The sequence below is a fragment of the Oncorhynchus mykiss genome, chromosome 30, assembly GCF_013265735.2.
Source record: "Oncorhynchus mykiss isolate Arlee chromosome 30, USDA_OmykA_1.1, whole genome shotgun sequence".
NCBI lineage: Eukaryota > Metazoa > Chordata > Actinopteri > Salmoniformes > Salmonidae > Oncorhynchus > Oncorhynchus mykiss.
This window is the reverse complement of record NC_050570.1, coordinates 17,122,426-17,145,795: the sequence shown is the minus strand read 5'-3', so window position 1 is coordinate 17,145,795 and position 23,370 is coordinate 17,122,426. Positions and strand designations below refer to the sequence as shown.

The following is a 23,370-nucleotide window of genomic DNA, read 5'->3' as shown; positions in this document are numbered from 1 at the left end:
TATTGTATGAAGCTTTAGTTTTTTTTTTATAAGGTCATTAAGTAATGGAGAATGGTTATGTAACGACAAAATATTTTGGTTGGAAGTACTAGGGCAGTGGTTAGTGCTTTGGTTCTATTGCACTATGCCTTCACCCATTCACTTGGTTATATAATAAAGATGCTGTATATGGGGCGGCAGGTAGCCTATTGGTTAGAGCGTTGAACTAGTAACCGAAATGTTGCAAAATCAAATCCCCGAGCTGACAGGGTAAAAATCTGTAATTCTGCCCCTGAACAAGGCAGTTAGTTCTAAACTGACTTGCCTAGTAAAATAAAAATATAGATTTTTTTGGATTGACCTCTTACATCCTCTGTGTGCGGACACTATTTCATCACCTTTTAGTGCTGGTAGTAAGTTGGCCAGATCTAGTTACTTTGATCCGAGTTCTCCTCTGGAAACGTGAGAGCCTGCTCTGTCCCTCCATGTGTTCACATTTCCCCTCTTTGATCTAACCAAGATTATTCATCTGTGCTGAAGCTTCAGGACACTGTTGGTGCCTTTGAACGCTGTGTTGTTGGATGACACTTAAGAGAAAAGCTTTCTGGAGTTCAGCAGAATGTCTTCATTTATGGTTGTTGAATGAGACTCATCTTTTTTTGATGGGGTGATGAACAAGCTATCTTGGTAACCCTTTTAATTGATGGCAATATCTCAATTTAGGAAATGAGATCTATATATTTTATTTTCATTGCATCTTTTTCTAGCACCAATATACAAAAACTTGCTTGTATTTTCCCACCATAAACACCTGAAACCCCTGTGTAAGCTAGTTGCTTTTGCTGAATGTTATTAGTAAGTCATGTTCCTTCCCACTGTCACCCTGCCAACCTGCAGTGTGAAATGGAGTCACACTGCGCGGCCCCCAGAGTGAAAACTCTGCCACAGAGGAACAAAGACAGAAAAGGGCTTATGGACTTGAAACGACTCCCCCACCCCGAAGTGTAAAACACTCCTCCCCCAACTCCGCACAGGACTTTTCCCCCCACTGGTTCACAGGAAATGGCTTGAGCCTGAGACAATGCCCCTCACCCCCAGCTCTGGGGCACTTAACTGGCCCAGCATGGAGCGCTGGCTAGAGTAGGAGCCCTCTGAATGGGGATCAGTGGCAGGACTCAGTGTTTGTTTCTATTACAGCAGGCAATTACTTAGCAGTGAGGAGTTAATTCCTGCCCCCGTCCTAAGTGTGCCCCTTGGTCATTGACACCATTCGAATGTGATACTTCATGCTGTCACATTTAACTTTCAGAGAACTCCAGGTATCTCGTAATAGCATTTGAGTGCCACCGCACAAACCTCCATAGATGCCAACCTCTAGAGAATCTATATGAGATTGAGACAAGCCTATCAATCCATGGAGCAAAACAGGGTGTCCATAAACAACAATTCAGGCTTGTGTGTAAACTACAAAGTATTGCACTTTGATGTTTTTATCAGTCATGGAAATAAAAGTGCTGAAAACATGTTGGCTCACTATTTAAAAAGATGAAAAACAAGTTGTAGGATGAAAAAGTAGTTTTGTTGCAGTTACAGCTGACTAGCGCTAGTTAATGCTACCTAGTCCAAAAAATTACAAATTGGAGTCAGAAGTATCGCAATAATATTGTGATGTGTTACTGTCGATTTCTTTATTTTTTTTCCATCCCTCAATCCCCTTGTTATAAAATCAAATATAAAGTGCCTTCAGAAAGTATTCCTACACCTTGACTTATTCCATATTTGTTACAGCCTGAATTTCTCACCCATTTACACACAATACCCCACATTTATTGAAAATAAAATACAGAAATATCTCATTTACATACAGTACCAGTCAAAAGTTTGGACACATACCCATTCAAGGGTTTTTCTTTTTACTATTTTCTACATTGTAGAATAATAGTGAAGACATAAGCTATGAAATATCACATATGGAATCATTTAGTAACAAAGTGTTAAACAAATCAAATTATATTTCATATTCTTCAAAGAATCCACCCTTTGCCTTGATGACAGCTTTGTGAACTCTTGGCATTCTCTCAACCAGCTTCACCTGGAATGCTTTTCCTTCACTCTGCGCTCCAATTTATCCTAAACCATCTCAATAGCCCTTACGCAGCATGGAGGTGTGTTGAGTCATTGTCCTGTTGAAAACGAATGATAGTCCCACTAAGCGCAAACCAGATGGGATGGCGTATCGCTGCAGAATGCTGTGGTATCCATGCATTTGAAGTGTGCCTCGATTTCTAAATAAATCAGTGTCACCAGTAAAGCTCCATCACACCACAACCTCCTCCATGCTTGACCGTGGATCATCCGTTCACCTTCTGTGTCTCAAAGACACAGCGGTTAGAACCAAGAATCTCAAATTTGGACTCATTAGACCAAAGGACAGATTTCCACCGGTCTAATGTCCATTGCTCGTGTTTCTTGGCTCAAGCAAGTCTCTTCTTATTGGTGTCCTTTAGTAGTGGTTTCTTTGCAGCAATTTGACCATGAAGGCCTGATTCACGCAGTGTCCTCTGAACAGTTGATGTTGAGATGTGTCTGTTACTTGAACTCCGAAGCATTTATTTGGGCTGCATTTTCTGAGGCTGTTAACTCCTATTGAACTCATCCTCTGCAGTAGAGGTAACTCTGGGTCTTCCTTTCCTGTGGCGGTCCTCATGAGAGCCAGTTTCATCATAGCGCTTGATGGTTTTTGAGACTGCATTTATAAAAAACGTTCAAAGTTCTTAATTTTCCACATTGACTGACCTTCATGTCTTAAAGGTTAAAGTAATGATGGACTGTTGTTTCTCTTTGCTTATTTGAGCTGTTCTTGCCATAATATGGACTTGGTCTTTTCCCAAATATGGCTATCATCTTTATACCACCCCTACCTTGTCACAACACAACTGGTTGGCTCAAATACATTAAAACGGAAAGAAATTCCACAATTTAACTTTTAACAAGGCACACCTGTTAATTGAAATGCGTTCCAGGTGACTACCTCATGAAGCTGGTTGAGAGAATTCCAAGAGTGTGCAAAGCTGTCATCAAGGTAACGGCTGGCTACTTTGAAGAATCTCAAATATATTTTGATTTGTTTAATACTTGTTTGTTTACTACATTATTCCCTATGTGTTGTTTCATAGTTTTGATGTCTTCACTATTATTCTACAATGTAGTAAAAATAAACAAAAACCCTTGAATGAGAGTAGGTTTGTCCAAACTTTGGCTGATACAGTATATATTCCCACCCCTGAGTCAATACTTTGTAGAAGCACCATGGGCAGCGATTACAGCTGTGAGTCTTTCTGGGTAAGTCTAAGTGCTTTCCACGCCTGGATTGTGCAACATTTGCCCATTCTTTTCAAAATTCTTCAAGCTTTGTCAAATTGTTTGTTGATCATTGCTAGACATCATTTTCAGATTTTTGCCATAGATTTTCAAGTAGATCGAAGTCCAAACTAACTCGGCAACTCGGGAACATTCACTGTCTTGGTAAGCAACTCCTGTGTAGATTTGGCCTTGTGTTTTACGTTGTCCTACTGAAAGGTGAATTAATCTGCCATAATCTGGTGGAAAGCAGACTGATCCAGGTTTTTCCTGTGCTTAGTGACTCCCCAGTCCTTAACAATTACAAGCATACCCATAACATGATGCAGCCACCACTATGCTTGAAAATATGGAGAGTGGTGCTCAGTGATATGTTTTGGGCAAATCCAACACAATACAACTCTTTGTATTCAGGACATAAAATTAATTTCATTTGTTACAGGATCACTTTGTGCCTTGGTGTAAACAGGATGCATGTTTTGGAATATTTTTATTTGGTACAGGCTCCCTTTCTGGATGTCAGTTAGACATTGTAGTTACTGTATAATACTATCACAGCCATTAAACTCTGGAACATGTTTTAAAGTCACCTTTGGCCTCATGGTGAAATCCTTGAGCGGTTTCCTTCCTCTCCGGCAACTGAGTAAGGAAGGATGCCTCTGTCTTTGCGGTGACTGGGTGCATTGATACACCATTCAAAATGTAATTAATAACTTCACCATGTTCAGTGGGATATTCATGGTCAGCGTTTTTGAATGAATATACCAATATGTGCCCTTTGCGAGGCATTGAATAACCTTGCTGGTATTTGTTGTTGAATCTGTTTGAAATTCACTGCTTGACTGAGTGAACTGTGGGTTACAGATGTCATTAAAAAAATGCATGTTATAAACACTATTGCACATGAGTGAGTCCATGCAACTTATTATGTGACTTAAGCACATTTTTACTCCTGAACATATTTAAGCTTGCCATAATTAAGGGGTTGAATACTTATTGACTCAAGACATTTGTAAAAAAACAATTCTAAAACCATTATTTCACTTTGACATTATGGGGTATTGTGTATTATAGGCCAGTGTCAAAACATTTTAAATGTAATGCATTTTTAAATTCAGACTAACACAACAAAATCTGAAAGTCAAGGGGTGGGATACTTTCTGAAGGCACTATACAATCAAAGGGGAGTAGCCTCAATACAGGGATAGAATTGCAAACTTTAGCAGTTTTACATCAGTTTTTCCTCCTGACAGTGGACTTTTATTGAAGTAGGCAATGTTTGTGATTCATGTTAACTTTTTCCCCATGATATTTCCCCACTTCTTCCACTTTGTCCTGAAATGACAACTTTATTTGATTTATTAGGATATGTAGAGGCGGGCCTACACACCATACCTTAATGTCAAAGTGGGATGTTTTTAGAAATGTTAACAAATGTAATACTTTTTTTTTTTACTTGAATTGTCTTGAGGTATTCAACCTCTTTGTTATGGCAAGCCTAAATAAGTTCAGGAGTGAAAATTTGCTTAGCAAGTCTCATAAGTTGCATGGAGTCACTTGTGTGCACTGTTTTATTTTTTTTTTATTATTATTTATTTTTTTCCCCTTCTCCATTATGATAGGATCACAGGGCCATAACAAAGAGCAGCCTATTTTGTTCTTTATTGTTCTCCTGGTAACTTGTGTCAACTTCCTGTTTGCCTGGGCCAACTGTATCCCGTGACATCATGGCTTCAGTGTGCCTCTACTAGTAGATGACCCAGCGCGGGAAAGGCATAAGCAGAGCTATTCACCAACACAAAAGTACTCAGAGGGGTACTAATTGCAAAGGGAGCTCTATCAGGCGTCCCCTCACTCACCTCTGCAGCTGCTGGCCCCCGTCACCCAGCCAGCCACCCACCCAGGACAGCCCCCCCCCCCCCCAACCACAACAAACAACCCCCATTCACACGCACAGACAAATGCTCGTGCACGCACCCCCACACAAATATTTTTTCAGATGATTGTCATGGGGTGTTCTGATGTGCCCTATACTGCTGACACTAGAAAATGGCTGCTCTACTAGGTCTATATCTTGTTGTTAAGACATACGCAAGAAACAATCCAGGCTGCCTTTTGGCGGCATATTAGATTTTGCCATGTGAGAAGGTTTTGTGCCTCAAAATATGATTATTTCTTCAGTGGCTGGTTGCTCCTGTGCAGTGTTAGAATTGCCCTCATGGCCTTCACTAGATTCTCATTACTGAATCAGGTCATAAAGTTGAGGCGCAATGTTTCAACAGGTACAGAGTGAGAATAAAATGCAATTACACTTATATTATAACAGCATTACACAAACAATTAAATTAATATTTTCAAAAGAATGACGAGTGAACTTGGAACAATGAAGTCTGTCCTCTCGTCTCACACCGCTGTCCTTCTCTCCTCCCTGTGCCTTTTACTCCCTCTGTTCCTCCAGTCGTTCACCCTTGTCCCTCTCTCCTCCACTTGTCTTGTCTGTTTCTCCTCCCCCCTTCTTGTCCCCCTCTCCTCCTTTCCTTCAGTCCTTTACCCCTGTCCTCCCTTCCTCCATTGTGGCAGTAGGCTCAGTGTTTGGCTCCCACTTCTTAACATGGCTGGCTTTGTCATCTCAGCAGCTCCCCACCTTGTTTAATTGCCTTTGAGTTAATTACTCCACAAAGTGTGAACAATGTTGTCAGAGTTGTCCTCAGTAAGGCGATTCTATCTCAGACACTACCCACTCGTCAAATGAAGGCCTTTAAAAAAAATTGTAATTGTTACATTTTACCCCCTTTTTCTCCCCAATTTTGTGGTATCCAATCCAATGAGTAATTACTATCTCGTCTCGTCGCTACAACTCCCGTACTGGGTCGGGAGAAACGAAGGTCGAAAGCCATGCGTCCTCTGAAACACAACCCAACCAAGTCGCACTGCTTCTTAACACATCGCGCATCCAACCCGGAAGCCAGCCGCACCAATGTGTCGGAGGAAACACCGTGCACCTGGCTACCTTGGTTAGCGCGCACTGCGCCCGGCCCGCCATGGGAGTCGCTGGTGCGCGACGAGACCTGGGCGCTAACCCAGGGTCTCTGGTGGCACAGCTAGCGCCGCGATGCAGTGCCGTAGACCACTGCGCCACGCCTCAAATGGAGGCCTTTCTAAGTGGTGTAGGTCTAGGTGGGCACCAAATACTATTATTGAGTGGCTGCTGGACCAAAGCCATTGTAGACACTGGATAATGGAAAAGCTTGTTTTATAGACCTGGGGTTCCTCTTATTTGATCGTGTCTCAGTGTTGAGTAAACTAACTCTGCCAGCAAGGCTGTTTTAGATGAAGTGGTGTCCATGCAAAGCCTGTCTTACATATTTCGTTGTCCATCACTCCTGTGTGCTGTTGTGACTATATGTAGCTGTGTTAGGAGTGTGGCCTTTCTGCCCACTGACAGTGACTGAGTAAGGCTGATCTTTGGAGGTCCTGCTCCCCTGCTTCTCCATGCCAGTGGCATCAGCTCCATAGATCATGGCTGTCATAGCGTGTGTAGGTGCTTGCACCACTCTGTTAGCCTAATCAGTCATTTTTACTCGTCAGTCGCTCATCTCACCCAGACCCCCTCTCCCTCCCTCCCTCTCCTCACACTCTCCCTCTCAAGCACACATTTTTTTAATTAGGCAAAAATCAAAGGAGAAATATGAATATTCATAAGGCAACTACATTAATATGCACAATTATGCAAATTAGTATGCAATTAAGCCCTGTGTCTCCAGAGAGGCTTGGTAGCATTAACGGATAAGACTATGGGAGAAGGGGGTATTTGGAATTTCTGCTCCGCCAATCTTTCGAATCCTTGTTTTTCCTATGCCACAGCCACCACTTGTGAAATAATTTAACATATTCATATACGTTTTGTGTACTGAATATGTATGTTATTGGTTGTTTTATGGCTTAGCGTATGATGGCATCTGCAAAACTGCTGTGGAACGAATTTCAATGAGAAGCTGGACAATGACACATTCTGTTTATAGTTTGTTTTCTCAGCCAATCAGTGAAATGACCCCTCTATTAGACTGGTGATTTTCACTTTGATGTTTTCACATGGATATGTATGGAATCGTTCCTCAAAGGGATAGTTCACCCAAATGTACAAATACATATTGATTTCCTTACCCTACCTTAAATAGTCTCTGCCTAGATCTTTGGGATTGTTTACACTGCTTGTGGAAAACTGTCTATGGATAAGGTATGACAGCAATCCATGCTTTTATTTAGTTTCCCTGGCACTGTTTCCACATGCTAACATTTTAGCATTTGTGGCACAAATCCCTTTCAAGTCATGGGACCAATATTAACATTTTTTATGCATCATGTTCAAAACCTCTAAGTGACTTTGAGCTTCACAGTCAATTTTGAATACTTTTGGATAATTTGGAAATGAGGTGCTAAAAATGCTAATATCGGTCCCCTGACCTGAATGGGATTTGTGCCACAAATGTGAAAACGTTTGTATGTAGAAACTGTGCCAGGGGACCAATATTGCATGGATTTCCATCATACCTTGTCTCTAGACTGCTTACAAGTTGAAGAAACCAATGCCATGTTGTAAATTGGGTTAACTATCCCTTTAATTCAACAATGGCAGATTCTCTTAAAGATGACCTGTTGTCCCAGTGGCTTTGCCTTTAAACCAGTTAACTGTTGTGAATGACATACATTGGCTCACGGCCCTGCACTGCTGACAAGTTCACCTGAGTGATGGGTGCTAGCTTGTATTATGGCTACATGCCTACAGATAGGTTTGAGCTATAGGACCCTACCTCTAACTTCACTGTTGGTCGACGGTATTGCCCTGCTGCCACTCGATCCCACTGCTGACACCAAATGAACACTTGCACTAGTACTAGGAAGGAGGAACATGCCCACGGTCTTAGTATAATTTGTCCGGATCTAGTAGTTTAATGGAAGTTGTCTCTTCCATGTTCCAGCCAACCTAATGTGTGTTTTTAAAGCTGTCTATCTATACCAGTCAGTGAGTAACCCCACCGTTTCTCTCATCCAGCTCTGGACGAGCGCAGTAGCTCTGGATCCTGGGGCCCTGGAGAACAGAACAGCCCCTCCTTCAACCAAGGACGGGTAAGCATTACCAGGGACTCCTCATAGGCTCTCAAACTCTCTCACTCATACACGATAACAGCTGAGTGTGTTGGCAAACTTTAGATTCAGACTGGTAGTTTTTACTTTGTACCTAATGTTTTGGATCAGTGTCAGGTGTTGGCAGGCTCTGCGCTAAACTTTACATCTGTGGAAGCCCAACGGTAATTGCAGCTTCACAGCCACGGTAACTGTCTTGGCTCATTTCGGTGTAAATTTCAGGAACGGGGTATAGGGGGTGAAGATTGGCTGCAGCAAACTGTGATTACTGATTACCACAACTTGATGATTATGACATTTCTAGAGCCTGGATTCTGCACATTTCCTGAGCTCGCATGACAGTTTACAGACTGGGATGAACCAGTGCACTGGCCATGGCATGGAAGGACTTCAGTGAACTCTGCTGACTTGGACTCCAGTCCTCATCATGTGTTCTTCCTGTTTTCCCACAGGGCTACGGAGATAGCTCCCACTACAATGAGCATGAGGGCCTGTCATCTCCCTTCCTCAGTTCAGGAATCGGAGGTAGGCTACACTCAGTCTGCCGGCTTGTCTCTTTGTGTCTATCACTGTTGTAATGAAGTGGTTCCCAACCTTTTTCAGTTACTGTACCACCAACTGAATTTTGCTCTGCCCGGATACCCCTGAAGTTACCCTCTCGTGCATTTTTACCAGTAGGGCTGTGGTCTCATAAGTCTTTTCAAGTACCCCCTGTGGATAGGCCAAGTACCACCAGGGGTCCTAATACCCCTGGTTGGGATTCACTGTTGTAATGGGGATAGGTTGTAAATAAGTAGGGGAGGTTACTGTTGGTGTGTACATATTTTGTTATGACCATGAAATTGTTATCTGAGCGACAAAGTGCCAGAAACTGTGTGTGTAATGTGTATTTAGTGGGTGCTGGGGATGTTAGGAGCACTGAAGCAGAAATGCTCCCTTGGGGTTTGTCTGGCTAGCAGCTGAGCACTCTGAAAGGGGGAGCCCGCTTTTATCACTACTTTTGTATTTTAAATGGCTACTAAGAATTTTTTACTTTGTCATTTTGAAAAAGTACTCTGAATACCCAATGTGTAACTTCCATTCCATAAGGAACCTGCTAATTGTACTTTTTGTCTTGCAGGTAAAAATGAGAGGGTACCATACTCTTCGTTTGGAGGCCAGGTAAGAGTACTGCTGACCCCTTTGCTTAGACCCTGTTATGATCATAGTTTAGGTTGCCCACATCACCAATTCTAACTTGATTTGAGCAAAATTCATAGTCAGGTTTCAGTATAAGGAAGACCCTGTTTTCTCACTTCTCTTTTCACCCGAAACACATTGAATTAGAGCGTTCTGGATTTCTCAGAACTGTGCATTCATGTGTTTTTGTATGCATTCCTGCATGTGTTGTTTGTTAACCCCTTGCTCTTTGTGTTGTTCTGCCAGCCTGGCTTCCTACCCAGTGACATCGCCATGCCCAGTCCAGATTCCATGTCCCCCTCTGGGCTAAAGTCTGCCTCTCAGTTCTACCCCGGATCGTACCCCAACAACCCCAGGAGGAGGCCTCCCGATGGCCAGCTAGGTAAGAGAGGTGGATTCGGGAAAAGCTTTTCTTTGTAGAAATGTTTTTCAGGCTCTTCCCTTTTTATGTCAGATTATAGAACAAGTTGTCTCAGCCAAATATATGTGTAGCTTTAACCTTTTTAACTGGGTGAAAAATGCTAACAATACACAATAACAACGTTAATATGGTCAAATAATATTTTATTTTCAAACAAGACACTAACGGCTCTAATTTAATAAACCTAACACAATGGCAAATATTAGTGCTGGCGGAAGCGCTATAGGTCTGGGGTGTGCCAGAAATATTTGTGCTATTTTGACAGCAGGAATTATGAGCGCATTAACTGGCGGTGCTGCGAAAGGACTGGGTTTTGATGAATAAATTAATTGTAGGTGTGACAAGGGCTTGGCCACTCACTGGCAAATGAACGTGTTTCATGGCTTAATACTGCATGCCATTGTCTCAAATTCTGTAGGTTATTGATGGTCTTTGCGTTGTCGTTCAATTTGGCTGGGGGCAGGAATATTCTCGTCCTAGCCCCTTGTGGATTGATGCTACAGTTTATTAAATAGCATAGGCTACATAAACTGGTAATACCTGTAAAAAAAAAAAAAACATTCAGTGTTTGGAGTGTTGACAGAACATTGTTGTAATTGACTTCAATGAGTAAAGGCCTACATATCTTTATGCATCGCTCTTATTTCTTCTCTAACAAAGAATACTAGGCTTCTGTAAATTGTATTGTGTGAGGCACGTTCTCAATAAGCAAGATACATCCTTGGCCTACCGTTGATATGGCGTTATAGGACTGAATAATTTGAATACGTTTGGAAATGGGCTTCTTTGGTAACTAGACGAGGTGCTCTTTGGAAATGAGGATGGATACAACCTGATTGGAGTATGCACTGCAGGTAGGTCTATGTGAATAATGCAAAAGCATCACGAGTAAATGTTTTTGTAACCTTTTATGGATAGGCTACTTGGCTAATGCATGGCCAGGAAAAACACCTGGTGAATTGCTTTTGAAACAGCTGATTCTAATTCTAGTAGGGTAAGGGTTTCCTACTTTGTGCTTGTTTTGTTATCAAATGGAAGAGAAAACAAGCAATTGTTACAAGAAAATAACTTAAGTTTCTAAATACAATGGTCACCGGCATCATCTCAGCTCTCATTCTGTTATGGGCATATGGACATGTAGCCTACATTGAGTGTTTTTTTTACACACATCCAAAATAAAACAGGCGCTGGCTAAAATAACGTACATAGATACAAAGGGGATGTCCGCTCACTGTTTTTCTGCTTCAGAACGTGTTCTTCTAATAAAGCTTTGGTGATTGACATTTATTTCAAAGTGGTGTCACGAGCTTAACCCTTTATCGATAGTCTTGACTACTTGGCGAATGCATTGGGACAGACAAAAAAACCTGCCTTAGTCAAGTGAAACAAAGTGAGAAAATATTGTTTTGATGTTTCTCTACGAGGTTTACGGGAACAAAAAACATGTTTTCCTTGTACCATGTGCATAGGGCACTGTGTGGCACGCGTTATCATTAAGGCCAGGTTTTGGTTGGTCTTAAATATTCCCACCAGCGCTGTCTGAAATTGGCACTTTGGCGCATGTTTTTAAGAACATGCCTCAGATATTGCCACCCCTCCCACCTTGGCGCAAGCGAGCTCATGTAAAACAGTTCAATTACCAATCCTGGCGCAAGGGCTGGAAAATAGCAGAGCGCCGGCTTTAACAGGTCAAAATTTCCAACGAGCGTGCGTTTGACAATTGTGCTGTCTTAACACCAGCTGAAAATAGAGCCCTAACAGTCAACCTTTATGAAGCGTGCTATCTGATTTACCTTCTGTCTCCCTGTAGACACCCAACCGAAGAAGATCCGGAAACCCCCTGGCCTGCCTTCCTCGGTGAGTGTTCATTCTGCTCCCCTTCACTTCTCCCCACACTAACACTTACCACTCTGTCTGTCTGCTCCAGAAGCTCTCTGACAGACAGACAGGCAGGGCCAAAGGGCCTCTGCTCACTCAGACAAACAACTGGCAGGCGTGTGAGAGAGCTTCCAAACAAACATTTAGTCTCTACAACAGTGGGCTCAGACTACTGACAGAGTACCAAATGAATAACTTTAGTCTACATTGTGCTCCACTGACAAATGCTACAGATGCTGAGCAAGCCTCCAAATAACCAACAGTAGTAAATAACACTGTAGAGTTGTTTTTGTTGAACTAATGCTTGAGATTGCATGCCGTGTGGTATTTGCTTACCATGCCCTGTAAGATGGTCCAGTGTGTTCAGGGTGCCTGATGCCTTTTTAACTAATAGTGGAAGGCCCCCTGCCAGGGATCATTAAAATGATATATTGCCATTACACAAACATTTTCTGTAACCCAAACCATGGGCACATTCACTCTCCTGCGCTCTCGTATATGCATATATGACACCGCGGCGAAGACGGTCATAGTGAAACCTCTGTGGCCAGGGTTCGTGACTGCACCACATAGGCAAAATTAAACACCACCTGGGTTTGAGGCCCGTCTCTCAGCCGCTCCCACAGTTTGAGCGATGGCCATGTGGTTTTAGTGTAAATTAATGTAAAACCCCTGGCTGCCCCCCTCAACCCGTCCGCTTACGCTTCGCCACACGATGGTCTGGGAGGCCTCCTCTTATGAGTGACCCAGTTGTGAGGCGTGCTGCTCGCAAGTCCTCTTAGCCTGTGTCTGAGCCCAGATTAATGACTGCTGATGATCCTGTCTCCCTCACCCTGCTCTCCCTCACCCTGCTCTCCCTCACCCTGCTCTCCCTCACCCTGCTCTCCCTCACCCTGCTCTCCCTCACCCTGCTCTCCCTCACCCTGCTCTCCCTCACCCTGCTCTCCCTCACCCTTCTCTCCCTCACCCTCCTCTCCCTGCTCTCTCCCTCACCCTCCTCTCCCTGCTCTCTCCCTCACCCTGCTCTCTCCCCTCCCTGCTTCCTCTCCCTTTGCACCCTCAGCTCTGTGGTAGCCTAGTTCTAGCTCTCCAACCCAACTGCCAGACCCCTCAACTAAACTTCTAATACCTGTACATCAGGTCCTGCCCTAACCCCTAACCTCCATGTCACACACAACACAGGCCATTCCTCAGGCGTATTGTTACCCCTTAATATGGTGCCATCTACACTACATGAAAAGTATGTGGACACCTGCTTGTCGAACATTTCATTCCAAAATCATGAATATGGAGTTGGTCCCCCCCCCCTTAACTGCTATAACAGCCACTCTTCTGGGAAGGCTTTCTACTAGATGCTGGAACATTTCTGCAGGGACTTGCTTCCATTCAGCCACAAGCATTAGTGAGGTCGGGCACTGATGTTGGGCGATTAGGCCAATTCCCAAAGGTGTGAATTATATGGACCTCGCTTTGTGCACTGGGGCCTAACCCAAACTGTTGCCACAAAGTAGGAAGCACAGAATCGTAAAATGTTGTCATATGCTGTAGTGTTAAGAATACCCTTCACTGGAACTAAGGGCCCTGAACCATGAAAAACGGCCTCAGACTGTTATTCCTCCTCCACCAAACTTTACAGTTGGCACTATGCATTGGGGCAGGTAACGTTCTTCTGGCATCCGCCTGACCCAGATTTGTCTGTCGGACTGCCAGATGGTGAAGCGCGTTTCCACTGCTCCAGAGTGCAATGGTGGCGAGCTTTACGCCACTCCAGTCGATGCTTGGCATTGCGCATGGTGATCTTAGGCTTGTGAGCGACTGCTCGGCCATGGAAAACCACTTCATGAAGCTCCGGGACGAACAATTATTGTGTTGGTGTTGCTTCCAGAGGCAGTTAAGAAGTCTGTAGTGAGTGTTGCAACCGAGGACAGATGATTTTTACGCACTAAGCTCTTCAGCACTCGGCGGTCCCGTTCTGTGAGCTTGTGTGGCCTACCACTTAGTGGCTGAGCCGTTGTTGCTCCTAGACGTTTCCACTTTACAATAACAACACTTCCAGTTGACCGGTGCAGCTAGCAGGGCAGAAATTTGACAAACTGAAAGGTGGCATCCTATGACAGTGCCACGTTGAAAGTCACTGAGCTCTTCAGTAAGGCCATTTTACTACCAATGTTTATCTATTGAGATTGCATGGCTGTGCTCGATTTTTATACACCTGTCAGCAACGGGTGTGGCTGAAATAACCTAATTCACTAATTTCAAGGGTTGTCCACATACGTTCTTTAATACATGCATACAGTACCAGTCAAAAGTTTGGACACACCTACTCATTCAAGGGTTTTTCTTTATTTTTACTGTTTTCTACATCGTAGAATAATAGTGAAGACATCAACTATTAATTAAATCAGAGACAGTGTCACCAGCAAAGCACCATTACACCACCACCTCCATGCTTCACGGTGGGAACCACACGTGCAGAGATCATCCGTTCACCTACTCTGTGTCTCACAAAGACAAGGTGGCTGGAACCAAGATTCTCAAATTTGGACTCATCAGTCCTGAGGACATATTTCCACCGGTCTAATGTCAATTACTTGTGTTTCTTGGCCCAAGCAAGTATCTTCTTATTATTGGTGTCCTTTAGTAGTGGTTTCTTTGCAGCAATTCGACCATGAAGGCCTGATTTCACGTAGTCTCCTCTGAACAGTTGATGTTGAGATGCGTCTGTTACTTGAACTCTGAAGCATTTATTTGGGCTGCAATATCCGAGACTGGTAACTCTATTGAACTCATCCTCTGCAGCAGAAGTAACTCTGGGTCTTCCTTTCCTGTAGTGGTCCGGATTGACTGACCTTCACGTCTTAAAGTAATGATGAACTATTGTTTCTCTTTGCGGCAGGTAGCCTAGTGGTTAGTGTTGGGCCAGTAACCGAAAGGTTGCTAGATCGAATCCCCGAGCTGACGAGGTAAAAATCTGTCATTCTGCCCCTGAATAAGGCAGTTAACCCACTGTTCCTAGGCTGTCATTGTCAATAAAAATGTGTTCTTAACTGACTTGCCTAGTTAAATAAAGGTTAAATAAAGCTGTTCTTGCCATAATATGGATTTGGTCTTTTACCAAATAGCCCTATCTTCTGTATACCACCCCTACCTTGTCACAACACAACTGAATGGCTCCAACGCATTAAGAAGGAAAGAAATTCCACAAATTAACTTTTAACAAGGCACACCTGTTAATTGAAATGCATTCCAGGTGACTACCTCATGAAGCTGGTTGAGAGAATGCCAAGGGTATCCAAAGCTGTCGCCATGGCAAGTGGTGGCTACTTTGAAGAATCTCAAATGTAAAATATATTTTGATATAATAATTAATTTTATTACTACATGATTCCCTATGTGTTATTTAGTTGTTTTGATATCTTTATTATTCTACAATAGTACAAATTAAGAGAAACGCTAGAATGAGTAGGTGTGTCCAAATCTTTGACTGTTACTATGTGTATATGTAGTTCCTTAGACCAGCGTTTCCCAAAGTCTGTTCTTGGGACCCCAAGGGGTGCATGTTTTGGTTTAGTTGATTATTTGAATCGGCTATGGCGTGCTAGGGCAAAAAACAAAACTTGCACCCCTTAGGGTCCCGAGGACCGAGTTTGGGGAAACCGTAATTTAACCTTTTTATTTAACTAGGCAAGTCGGTTAAGAACAAATTCTTATTTTACAATGACGGCCTACCCCGGCCAAACCCTTCCCGAACCCGGACAAAGCTGGGCCAATTTTGTACAGCGCTATGGGACTCCCGATCACTGTGATACAGCCAGGGATCGAACCATGGTCTGTAGTGATGCCTCTAGCACTGAGATGCAGTGCCTTAGACCGCTGCGCCACACAGTGGTAATAATACAGACCTACAGTGGTTGTATTATTAATGTAGAGGATATTTTCTCTTAAGTTGATATTGCTTTCTACTAGGCCCATTCTATTGTCATATTATATCACTTGATTTACAAATGCTCACACAGTCAGAACCTGAATTACATTAAACCCCCATTAGTGAGAATCTTCCACAGAAATCCAAATTCTTTCTTCCTAAGAACACAATTATCCACCCGCAATCATTGTTTCATTCCCCCACACATCTATCTAGAGCAGAGGATTCGCTCAACATTGTTTCCCCTGAAAGACAAGCCTATTGTTAAATGAAGCCATCTCCGCCTTGTTCTCTCAAATTAACCGTGATGGTAGTAAAGCCCCTATTCACACACTGACTCCCCTGGCCATATCATGCTTTGTTTAAGTCATTTAGATTACCTTATTCTGTCCCCCACCCCAGCCTTATCTCTGCCTATTTCATAAATCATCAGCGCCTTAATTCCCCCCCCCCCCCCCCCCCCCCCCCCACACTCCCCACTCTTTGCCCCCGCCCCCTCCATTGCAACCTCGCTCTCTCTCGCTGACTGGCACCCAGCCCCCGCCTCTCTCAGCCCTCTCCCTCTCCTCGGCTCTCCTCAGCCCAGCTGCCTGTGGAGTTGGACCAGGTCCAGGAACAGGCAGATGGCTCTGTAATTAGAAGTGCATCTCTCCATTCCCTTTCCACTTCTCTCTGTTAAATCAAATTACAGAAAAAAAATCTGTTTTCTGGTTTAGCATTCTTTGCAGCATAGCCTCTCTCTCTTCCCTCTTTCACCCCGTACATGCCAGAAAGCGTGAGTGATGGGTTATAGTGTCAGGAAGCTGGGATCTTTGTGTCCATTTGAATTTTAGGGGAGTGATTTGATGTTTCTGACACATGCAGGGGAAAAAAGGTTTGGAATGGCTTGCCATTTTCAATGTAGCATTCATTGTGGTTCGGAATAACTTGATAGGACCCTTGAAGGGCCATTTAACCAAATGGCTATTAGAGTATTGGGTCACGGACCCATATCACCCCTAATTCAATAAATACAAATTCAATACATGCGTATTATCTATGCCCCTTCAGTTGTGCATATCTCAGTGTGTGAAAGGATAGCTTGAGGGGAGGCGCTGCAGGCTCTAACCTTGCTATGTCACTGGGCTCCTGGGAGAGAGGAAGTGCTGGCTGTGCTGTGGGATTGTAACCGTCACTGTGCCCAGCATGGCATGGCCACACTGTGCTGCTCTCGCATACGGCATAGGCAAGGGAGGCATGCCAGCCTCACCCTCACCACCTCCTGGCTGCTTAGTGCTACAACTGTTAGCTAAACATTAAAACCATTGATTAGTGGCAGTTGTGTATTTGTTATCTTGGCAATTGTAGATGTAAGGTGCAGACACCTTTTATTTTAGGGGAGGCTGACTGTAGGTATATATCATGGCACAAGTGTGCTTTGTGTTTTGTTGAAATGACGGCTAATGTGAAATTTGTTTGACCCATTAGGTGTATGCCTCTTCCTCCGGGGATGAGTATGCCCGTGACAACGGAGGATATCCTGGCACCAAACCTGGCTCTGTCTACCCAGGCTCTTTTTACATGCAAGGTAACTATGTTAACCACTTAAGCGCTGGAGTGATGACAGTCTATCCTCTTTTTTTATGTTAACTTAATGATGTAAGGTATATGAAAATGTGTTTTGAGTTCAAATGCACTGGAGTGAGTCATGTTTGAGTGAGTAAGTCCATTGCCTAACCCTGTTGTTGTTAACAGAGGGACTCCACCCCTCCTCTGACCCTTGGGCCTCCTCAGGACCTTTGGGTCAGTCTGGCTACTCTGCCATGCTGGGGAACTCTCCCCACATCGGCCAGCCCGGATCCTTCTCTGCCATCAACCCACAGGACAGGATGGTGAGGACAACCCCACACTATGTAATATTTCATATAATTTACATTCAAGTAACTGTTGTATTGAGTTCTGTGTTCTTTTTTTTTTAATGCTATTTCTACTCTCTGACGAATCCAACTTCCATACAAGTTGCTCTAACCCAAGCTGTTCTGTCTTCCCTCTAGAAGCGTCAACCCCTGCCTCTGTCCCCACAGAACTACCCTCTCCACGGCAGTGAGGTGAACGGCAGTCTCGCGCCCGGCTTCCACTCTGGGTCTGGGAGCTACAACCACACATCCTCCATCAACGGCGCAGACAGCATCATGGGTACAATAAAGGCTCACATGACAACTGTGCATTTTGTTAACCAGTTACCTTGTCCTTCTCCTGTTAAACATGTTGTGTTGCCCCTCGGTTTAACATTGTCTTTAAAGTGGTCTCACTAGCTTATTGGAGACTTTTTATATAGTAGTTGCTGCCTTTTTAAATAATGGGTGAGGTCAATAAGCTGTCGTTTCTCCACAGCCAATAGAGGCACCACTGCAGGGAGCTCAGGGGATGAGATTGGGAAGGCTCTTGCTTCAGTGAGTAATCCTCTCAACAACAAAAATCCTACAAACCTTTTGATTGAACTGCATTGTGTTCTTTCAGTGTTCTGCTGTTCACTGTCTAAAGACACTTTGTCCTGTGTGGGTTAGATCTACCCCTCGGACCACAACAGTAACAACTTCTCCTCCACACCCTCCACCCCAGTGGGCTCACCCCAGGGAATTGCAGGTATACATACTGGATTATATCTGCATCTGGTAGCTTGTATTAGTAAAGGGTTTGAATGGATCTCTGGAGCCCTGAAAATGGTTCTGGAGCTCCATCTACTGTTGGAAATCAGAGCTGTCATTTTGTTGGACAGGATTTTCTGTGTAAATATGGCACTTCTTCTATTCTCTCTCTGCAGGAGCGGCATCTCAATGGCCAAGACCTTCAGGGCAGTCTGCCCTGTCACCCAACTATGAAGGGCAACTGCATGCCCTGGTGCGCCCTCTTCACTCCAAATAATTTCAAAATGTATTATTTGATGTGATCGTATAGTAGTCAACATAGTGACTGAGATTTGCCCTGTACATCTGTCTCCTTGCAGCAGAACAAAATGGAGGACCGCCTGGAGGAGGCCATCCACGTGCTGCGTAGCCACGCTGTCCAAGGCCCTCCCGGCCTGGGAGGAGGAGCCCACTCTGACATGCACAGCCTGCTGAGCGCTGTGTCCTCTGTACACAACGGTGGCCTGGGAGGTCTCTCTCAGGCCTTCTCCAATGCTGGCCTTGCCCTCAGCAACAGACACCCTACCATGGTGAACACACCCTCTGACTCCAAGACTTAGCCCCCTGTTGTCTTACATTAGAGATTATGATGATGATTTGTATTGAACTTTCCAAGCAGCAGGTTTAATAAAGCTTTTGCCATCGCGTTGCATGTTGTGCTTGATGTCTCATGTTTTGTTACCGTTCTCCAGGGAGGGAACCACCAGGAGGAGCCCACAGGCCTTCCTCCCAGCAGTACCCTGTTGCACGGTCACCACGCCTCCGGACCCCCACAGTCCACTGGACAACCAGAGGGCTTCACCAGTGAGTTACACACTGATTCACTGCTCATCCCCCACATGACCTGTGACCTTTACTCCTGTTCCCTGATTTAATGTATAAAACATGGCAAGCCGTTAAGATAATGGGGCTACTTAATTGTTCTCTAAATCGGACATACTGAAGGTATGTGCTTCTGTGCTGCAACACAGGTCTGCCAGGAAGTGTGGCCCGCTCCACACACTCGTCCAGCGGCTCGGACATCAAGCGGGAGGACAAGGAGGACGACGAGAACTCCTCCATCGCTGACAAGTCTGAGGACGAGAAGAAAGAAACCAAACGCATCAGAGCAAGGTAGGTGATCACCAACCGTCTCTCACCCCGACTATTGACACTGGCAACTGTCAGATAATGCATTCCTGTGTATTACCATTGGTTGATGAACATACTGTAGACTATTTTATCCCACATAGGTGGAAATGTTGTAAAATTATGTTAGTGAAAGAAATACGAGGAGAAATGCATTACATTAGCCCTGATGTAGATGCACAATTTCAACTGCTAGTGAGCTGTGTTAGTTGAGTTGGTCACTAATTGAATTGGTAGCTAGTTGTGTAATGCCCTCCCCTCATGTCCCATTGTTTTCAGAAAGGAGGCGTTGACCCTCCAGATCCTCTCTGGCCTCTCAGGCCTGTCAGACCCGGGAGATGAGTAAGTCTCTCCATCCATAGGCCATAGTGCTTTGTGTGCTGAAAGCACACAATTGGGGAGCCAATACTGTATATCAAAGTCTACCGTTCTGCAAAGCCTAGCACATACATTTTCATTTGGTTTGATGGTAATAGACGTAAGTTGGAAAACAAAGCAACATTGAATAGCATAATCGTAAAAGATAACAACATTTCCAACCCATGTGGGATAAATCATTATTGTGTAGTATTTTTACCAAATAGTCTTATAATGCGTTTCACTGCAATTGGTAACTTATTTTCCTAGTCTTGACTAAATTAAATGTTTCTATTCGGATCAATTGTATGACTTAACAATGTATCTGGAGCTTCCTTTTAATACATTTACTTTCAGAACTACATAACTTCCTGGTGCTACCCAGGATTCTTTTAGAATGACAGCTAAATGCTTAGGTGTCTATGCTGCTTCGCATGTTTTGCTGAGGTGCAGCTGGCACATGCGGCCCAACTCTTTGAAAGTCTAGTTGCTTGGTTTGTGAGTGCCGTCCTCCCGTGGCTTCATTCCTCTCCGTGTCTTCCGCCTTCTAGTCAAGAGGATGAGGATGACGAGGACCTTCCTCCTGAGGTAAAGGTAGAGCGTGAGAAAGAGCGGCGAGTGGCCAACAACGCCCGCGAGCGGCTGCGAGTGCGAGACATCAACGAGGCTTTCAAGGAGCTGGGCCGCATGTGCCAGCTGCACCTCAGCAACGACAAACCTCAGACCAAACTGCTCATCCTGCATCAAGCCGTCAACGTCATTCTCAACCTGGAGCAGCAAGTCAGAGGTAACGCAGGGCTACTGTGGCCATATCTCTTGTATTGTCACTTTTTACATGTTGACCTCTGTATTACTTTGTCCCCTGTGTATATTCTTTTCTCAGTGGACCATCGAGAACCATCCCGAATATTTCATCCAGCTATTTTTCACACCAGAAAAATCTGTTTTATGTGTCTTTTTAATAAAGGATTGAGTTTTTATAGCACAGTGGAAGGTTGGATAAATGACTTGTATGCAATGTAAACTTTTATTCCCTGCTATCCCCTCTTGTCAGAACGCAACCTGAACCCTAAAGCAGCGTGTCTGAAGCGACGGGAGGAGGAGAAAGTCTCTGGGGTGGTGGGGGAGTCCCCCATGCAGCTCTCAGGAGGCCACCCCGGCATGGGGGGAGATGGCCATAACCCAGTCAGCCATATGTAATACCAGGTAGGTATCTCTTCATCCATATTTCATCTTTGTCAGTAATTGTAGTGCTTTCAAGTTTAGAAGACTGACACTATTGTATTTTCCTTTGCAGATCTGGTGGAATTCCTTTGGCTCTCGGAAGATGTGGCCTTGATCTCTTCTTCCACCCATTCTTCTCAGTGTGTACATATACTGATGTGTCTGTGTATTGTCATAATTCAGTTTCAAGACACACATTCACACACCCTTATCCACACATGCATACTGCCAAAACTGACACAGCCAATTTGCCGCACTCCTGACCATGACTACCAGCGCAAATGTGAAGAACCTTGTACTTTCTTTTTTTTAAAAATATATATATACACATGTATTTTTTTGCTTCCGTAACATGATGGATCACCGGAGTACTAGTGTCCGGCCACAAATGGGACTTAAAACACTGCCGAGAGGTGCTCTGTGAAAGACAGAAGCCTAACAAACTACAAATTTACAAAGGATTTGTGCCTAATTGTTACATATTTTATGAGACATTTAAGCAAATGTGTGGAACGTTTTGTTTCGGGGTTGCTTGTATGTATGAGCAAGTGTAGATTTGTCATTCCCAACTTAATGGTACAGTCTTACATATGTTATGTAACCAAATCCATGTGATAGAGAGGGCAGTTGACCTGCATCGTGGGACAGAGTTGAGGTCCCACCCCAGCTCTGTGGGCCCTGGGCCCAACATGAGAGGAGGCAGAAGGGGGAGGAACCTCACCTGCCTAGTTGTCATGTTCAGGGTTGTAGAAGACTCCAAGGCTTTTCTTCCCTGCCATAAACTAAATAATAGTATTTCAGACTCCAGTATTGTTTCAGCATCCCCTCGGTGTAGGTTAATTGGGAGACACCTGGCCAGGGGTAGAAAAGCAGTTTTACAGCACAAAAGAAACAGTAATTTTTCATCCTGCGTCTCACCCATTGGTTACTATTGATGCCATCAGAAACTAGAGAAGCTTTCTGGAAAGCTTGTGGCGTTAACCAGCCACTCTGTTCCGTCTAGTCATGAGACTGGAGGCTTGGTTTGGAATACTCTGATGGGCATCTTATGGCCATATTGTGTAGTGCCACCCTTTGAGTTTCAAATCAATTGACCCTGAACTCATGCCCCATGCATTGTCATTCTTAAAAAACTAACACTAGGCGCCAATTTGCAGGATCAACCATTGATACCCTTAATGGAATGAAATATCCTCTTAATACCAGATAAGCAATTTATTTGAAGTTCAGTTGTCTATTCTTAAAATTGAAGCTTTGAGCATTCCCAATGAACGACACTACATGGCCAAACGTGTGTGGATTCGGTTATTTCAGCCACACCTGTTACTGACGTATATAAATCGAGCAAACAGCCATGCAATCTCCATAGACAAACATTGGCAGTAGAATGGCCTTACTGAAATGCTCAGTGACTTTCAACGTGGCACTGTCATAGGATGCCACGTTTCCAACAAGTCAGTTTATAAAATGTCTGCACTGTTAGAACTTCCCCGGTCAACTGTAAGGGCTGTTATTGTGAAGGGGAAACGTCTAGGAGCAACAACGGCTCAGCTGTGAAGTAGACCGTATATGCTTACAGAACAGGACCATGTAGTGCATAAAAATCATCTGTCCTCGGTTGTAACACTGACTACAGAGTTCCAAACTCCGGAAGCAACGTCAGCACAGAAACTGTTGATCGGGAGCTTCATTAAATAGGTTTCCATGACCAAGCAGCCACACACAAGCCTAAGATCATGTACAATGCCAAGCGTCAGCTGGAGTGGTGTAAAGCTCGCCGCCATTGGACTGGAGCAATGGAAAAGCATTCTCTGGAGTGATGAATCAAGCTTCACCAATCTGGGTTTGGTGGATGCCAGGAGAAAGCTACCAGCTTGAATGCATAGTGCATTGGTGGCAGAGGAATACTGGTCTGGGGGCTGTTTTTCGAGGTTCGGGCTAGGCCCCTTAGTTCCAGTGAAGGGAAATCTTAATGCTTCAGCATTTATTTTATTTCACCTTTTTTATTTAACTAGGCAAGTCAGTTGAGAACAAATTCTTATTTACAATGACGGCTTACCCCGGACGACGCTGGGAAATTGTGTGCAGCCTAATGGGACTCCCAATAA

At 44.1% G+C, this 23,370-nt stretch overlaps 1 protein-coding gene across 8 annotated transcripts in view; it reads left to right on the top strand.

Moving 5' to 3' along the window:
- Window positions 1-22,933, top strand: part of LOC110521434 (transcription factor E2-alpha) — a 28,353-nt gene extending 5,420 nt beyond the window's left edge. For 2 of the 8 annotated variants that reach the window (XM_021598979.2, XM_021598973.2), the window contains 18 exons: window positions 8,393-8,466; window positions 8,937-9,009; window positions 9,605-9,645; window positions 9,910-10,045; window positions 11,895-11,941; window positions 17,355-17,454; window positions 17,622-17,779; window positions 17,921-18,062; window positions 18,261-18,319; window positions 18,434-18,512; window positions 18,691-18,767; window positions 18,874-19,083; window positions 19,246-19,357; window positions 19,525-19,666; window positions 19,961-20,023; window positions 20,590-20,825; window positions 21,093-21,244; window positions 21,336-22,933. In XM_021598979.2, coding sequence (XP_021454654.2) covers window positions 8,393-8,466; window positions 8,937-9,009; window positions 9,605-9,645; window positions 9,910-10,045; window positions 11,895-11,941; window positions 17,355-17,454; window positions 17,622-17,779; window positions 17,921-18,062; window positions 18,261-18,319; window positions 18,434-18,512; window positions 18,691-18,767; window positions 18,874-19,083; window positions 19,246-19,357; window positions 19,525-19,666; window positions 19,961-20,023; window positions 20,590-20,825; window positions 21,093-21,238 — 1,895 coding nt within the window. In that variant the 3' untranslated portion in view covers window positions 21,239-21,244; window positions 21,336-22,933. The remainder of the gene's footprint in view (window positions 1-8,392; window positions 8,467-8,936; window positions 9,010-9,604; window positions 9,646-9,909; window positions 10,046-11,894; window positions 11,942-17,354; window positions 17,455-17,621; window positions 17,780-17,920; window positions 18,063-18,260; window positions 18,320-18,433; window positions 18,513-18,690; window positions 18,768-18,873; window positions 19,084-19,245; window positions 19,358-19,524; window positions 19,667-19,960; window positions 20,024-20,589; window positions 20,826-21,092; window positions 21,245-21,335) is intronic. The other 6 variants (XM_021598974.2, XM_021598976.2, XM_021598977.2 and 3 more) reach the window with 6 other exon arrangements.
- The last annotated feature ends 437 nt before the right edge of the window (window positions 22,934-23,370 follow it).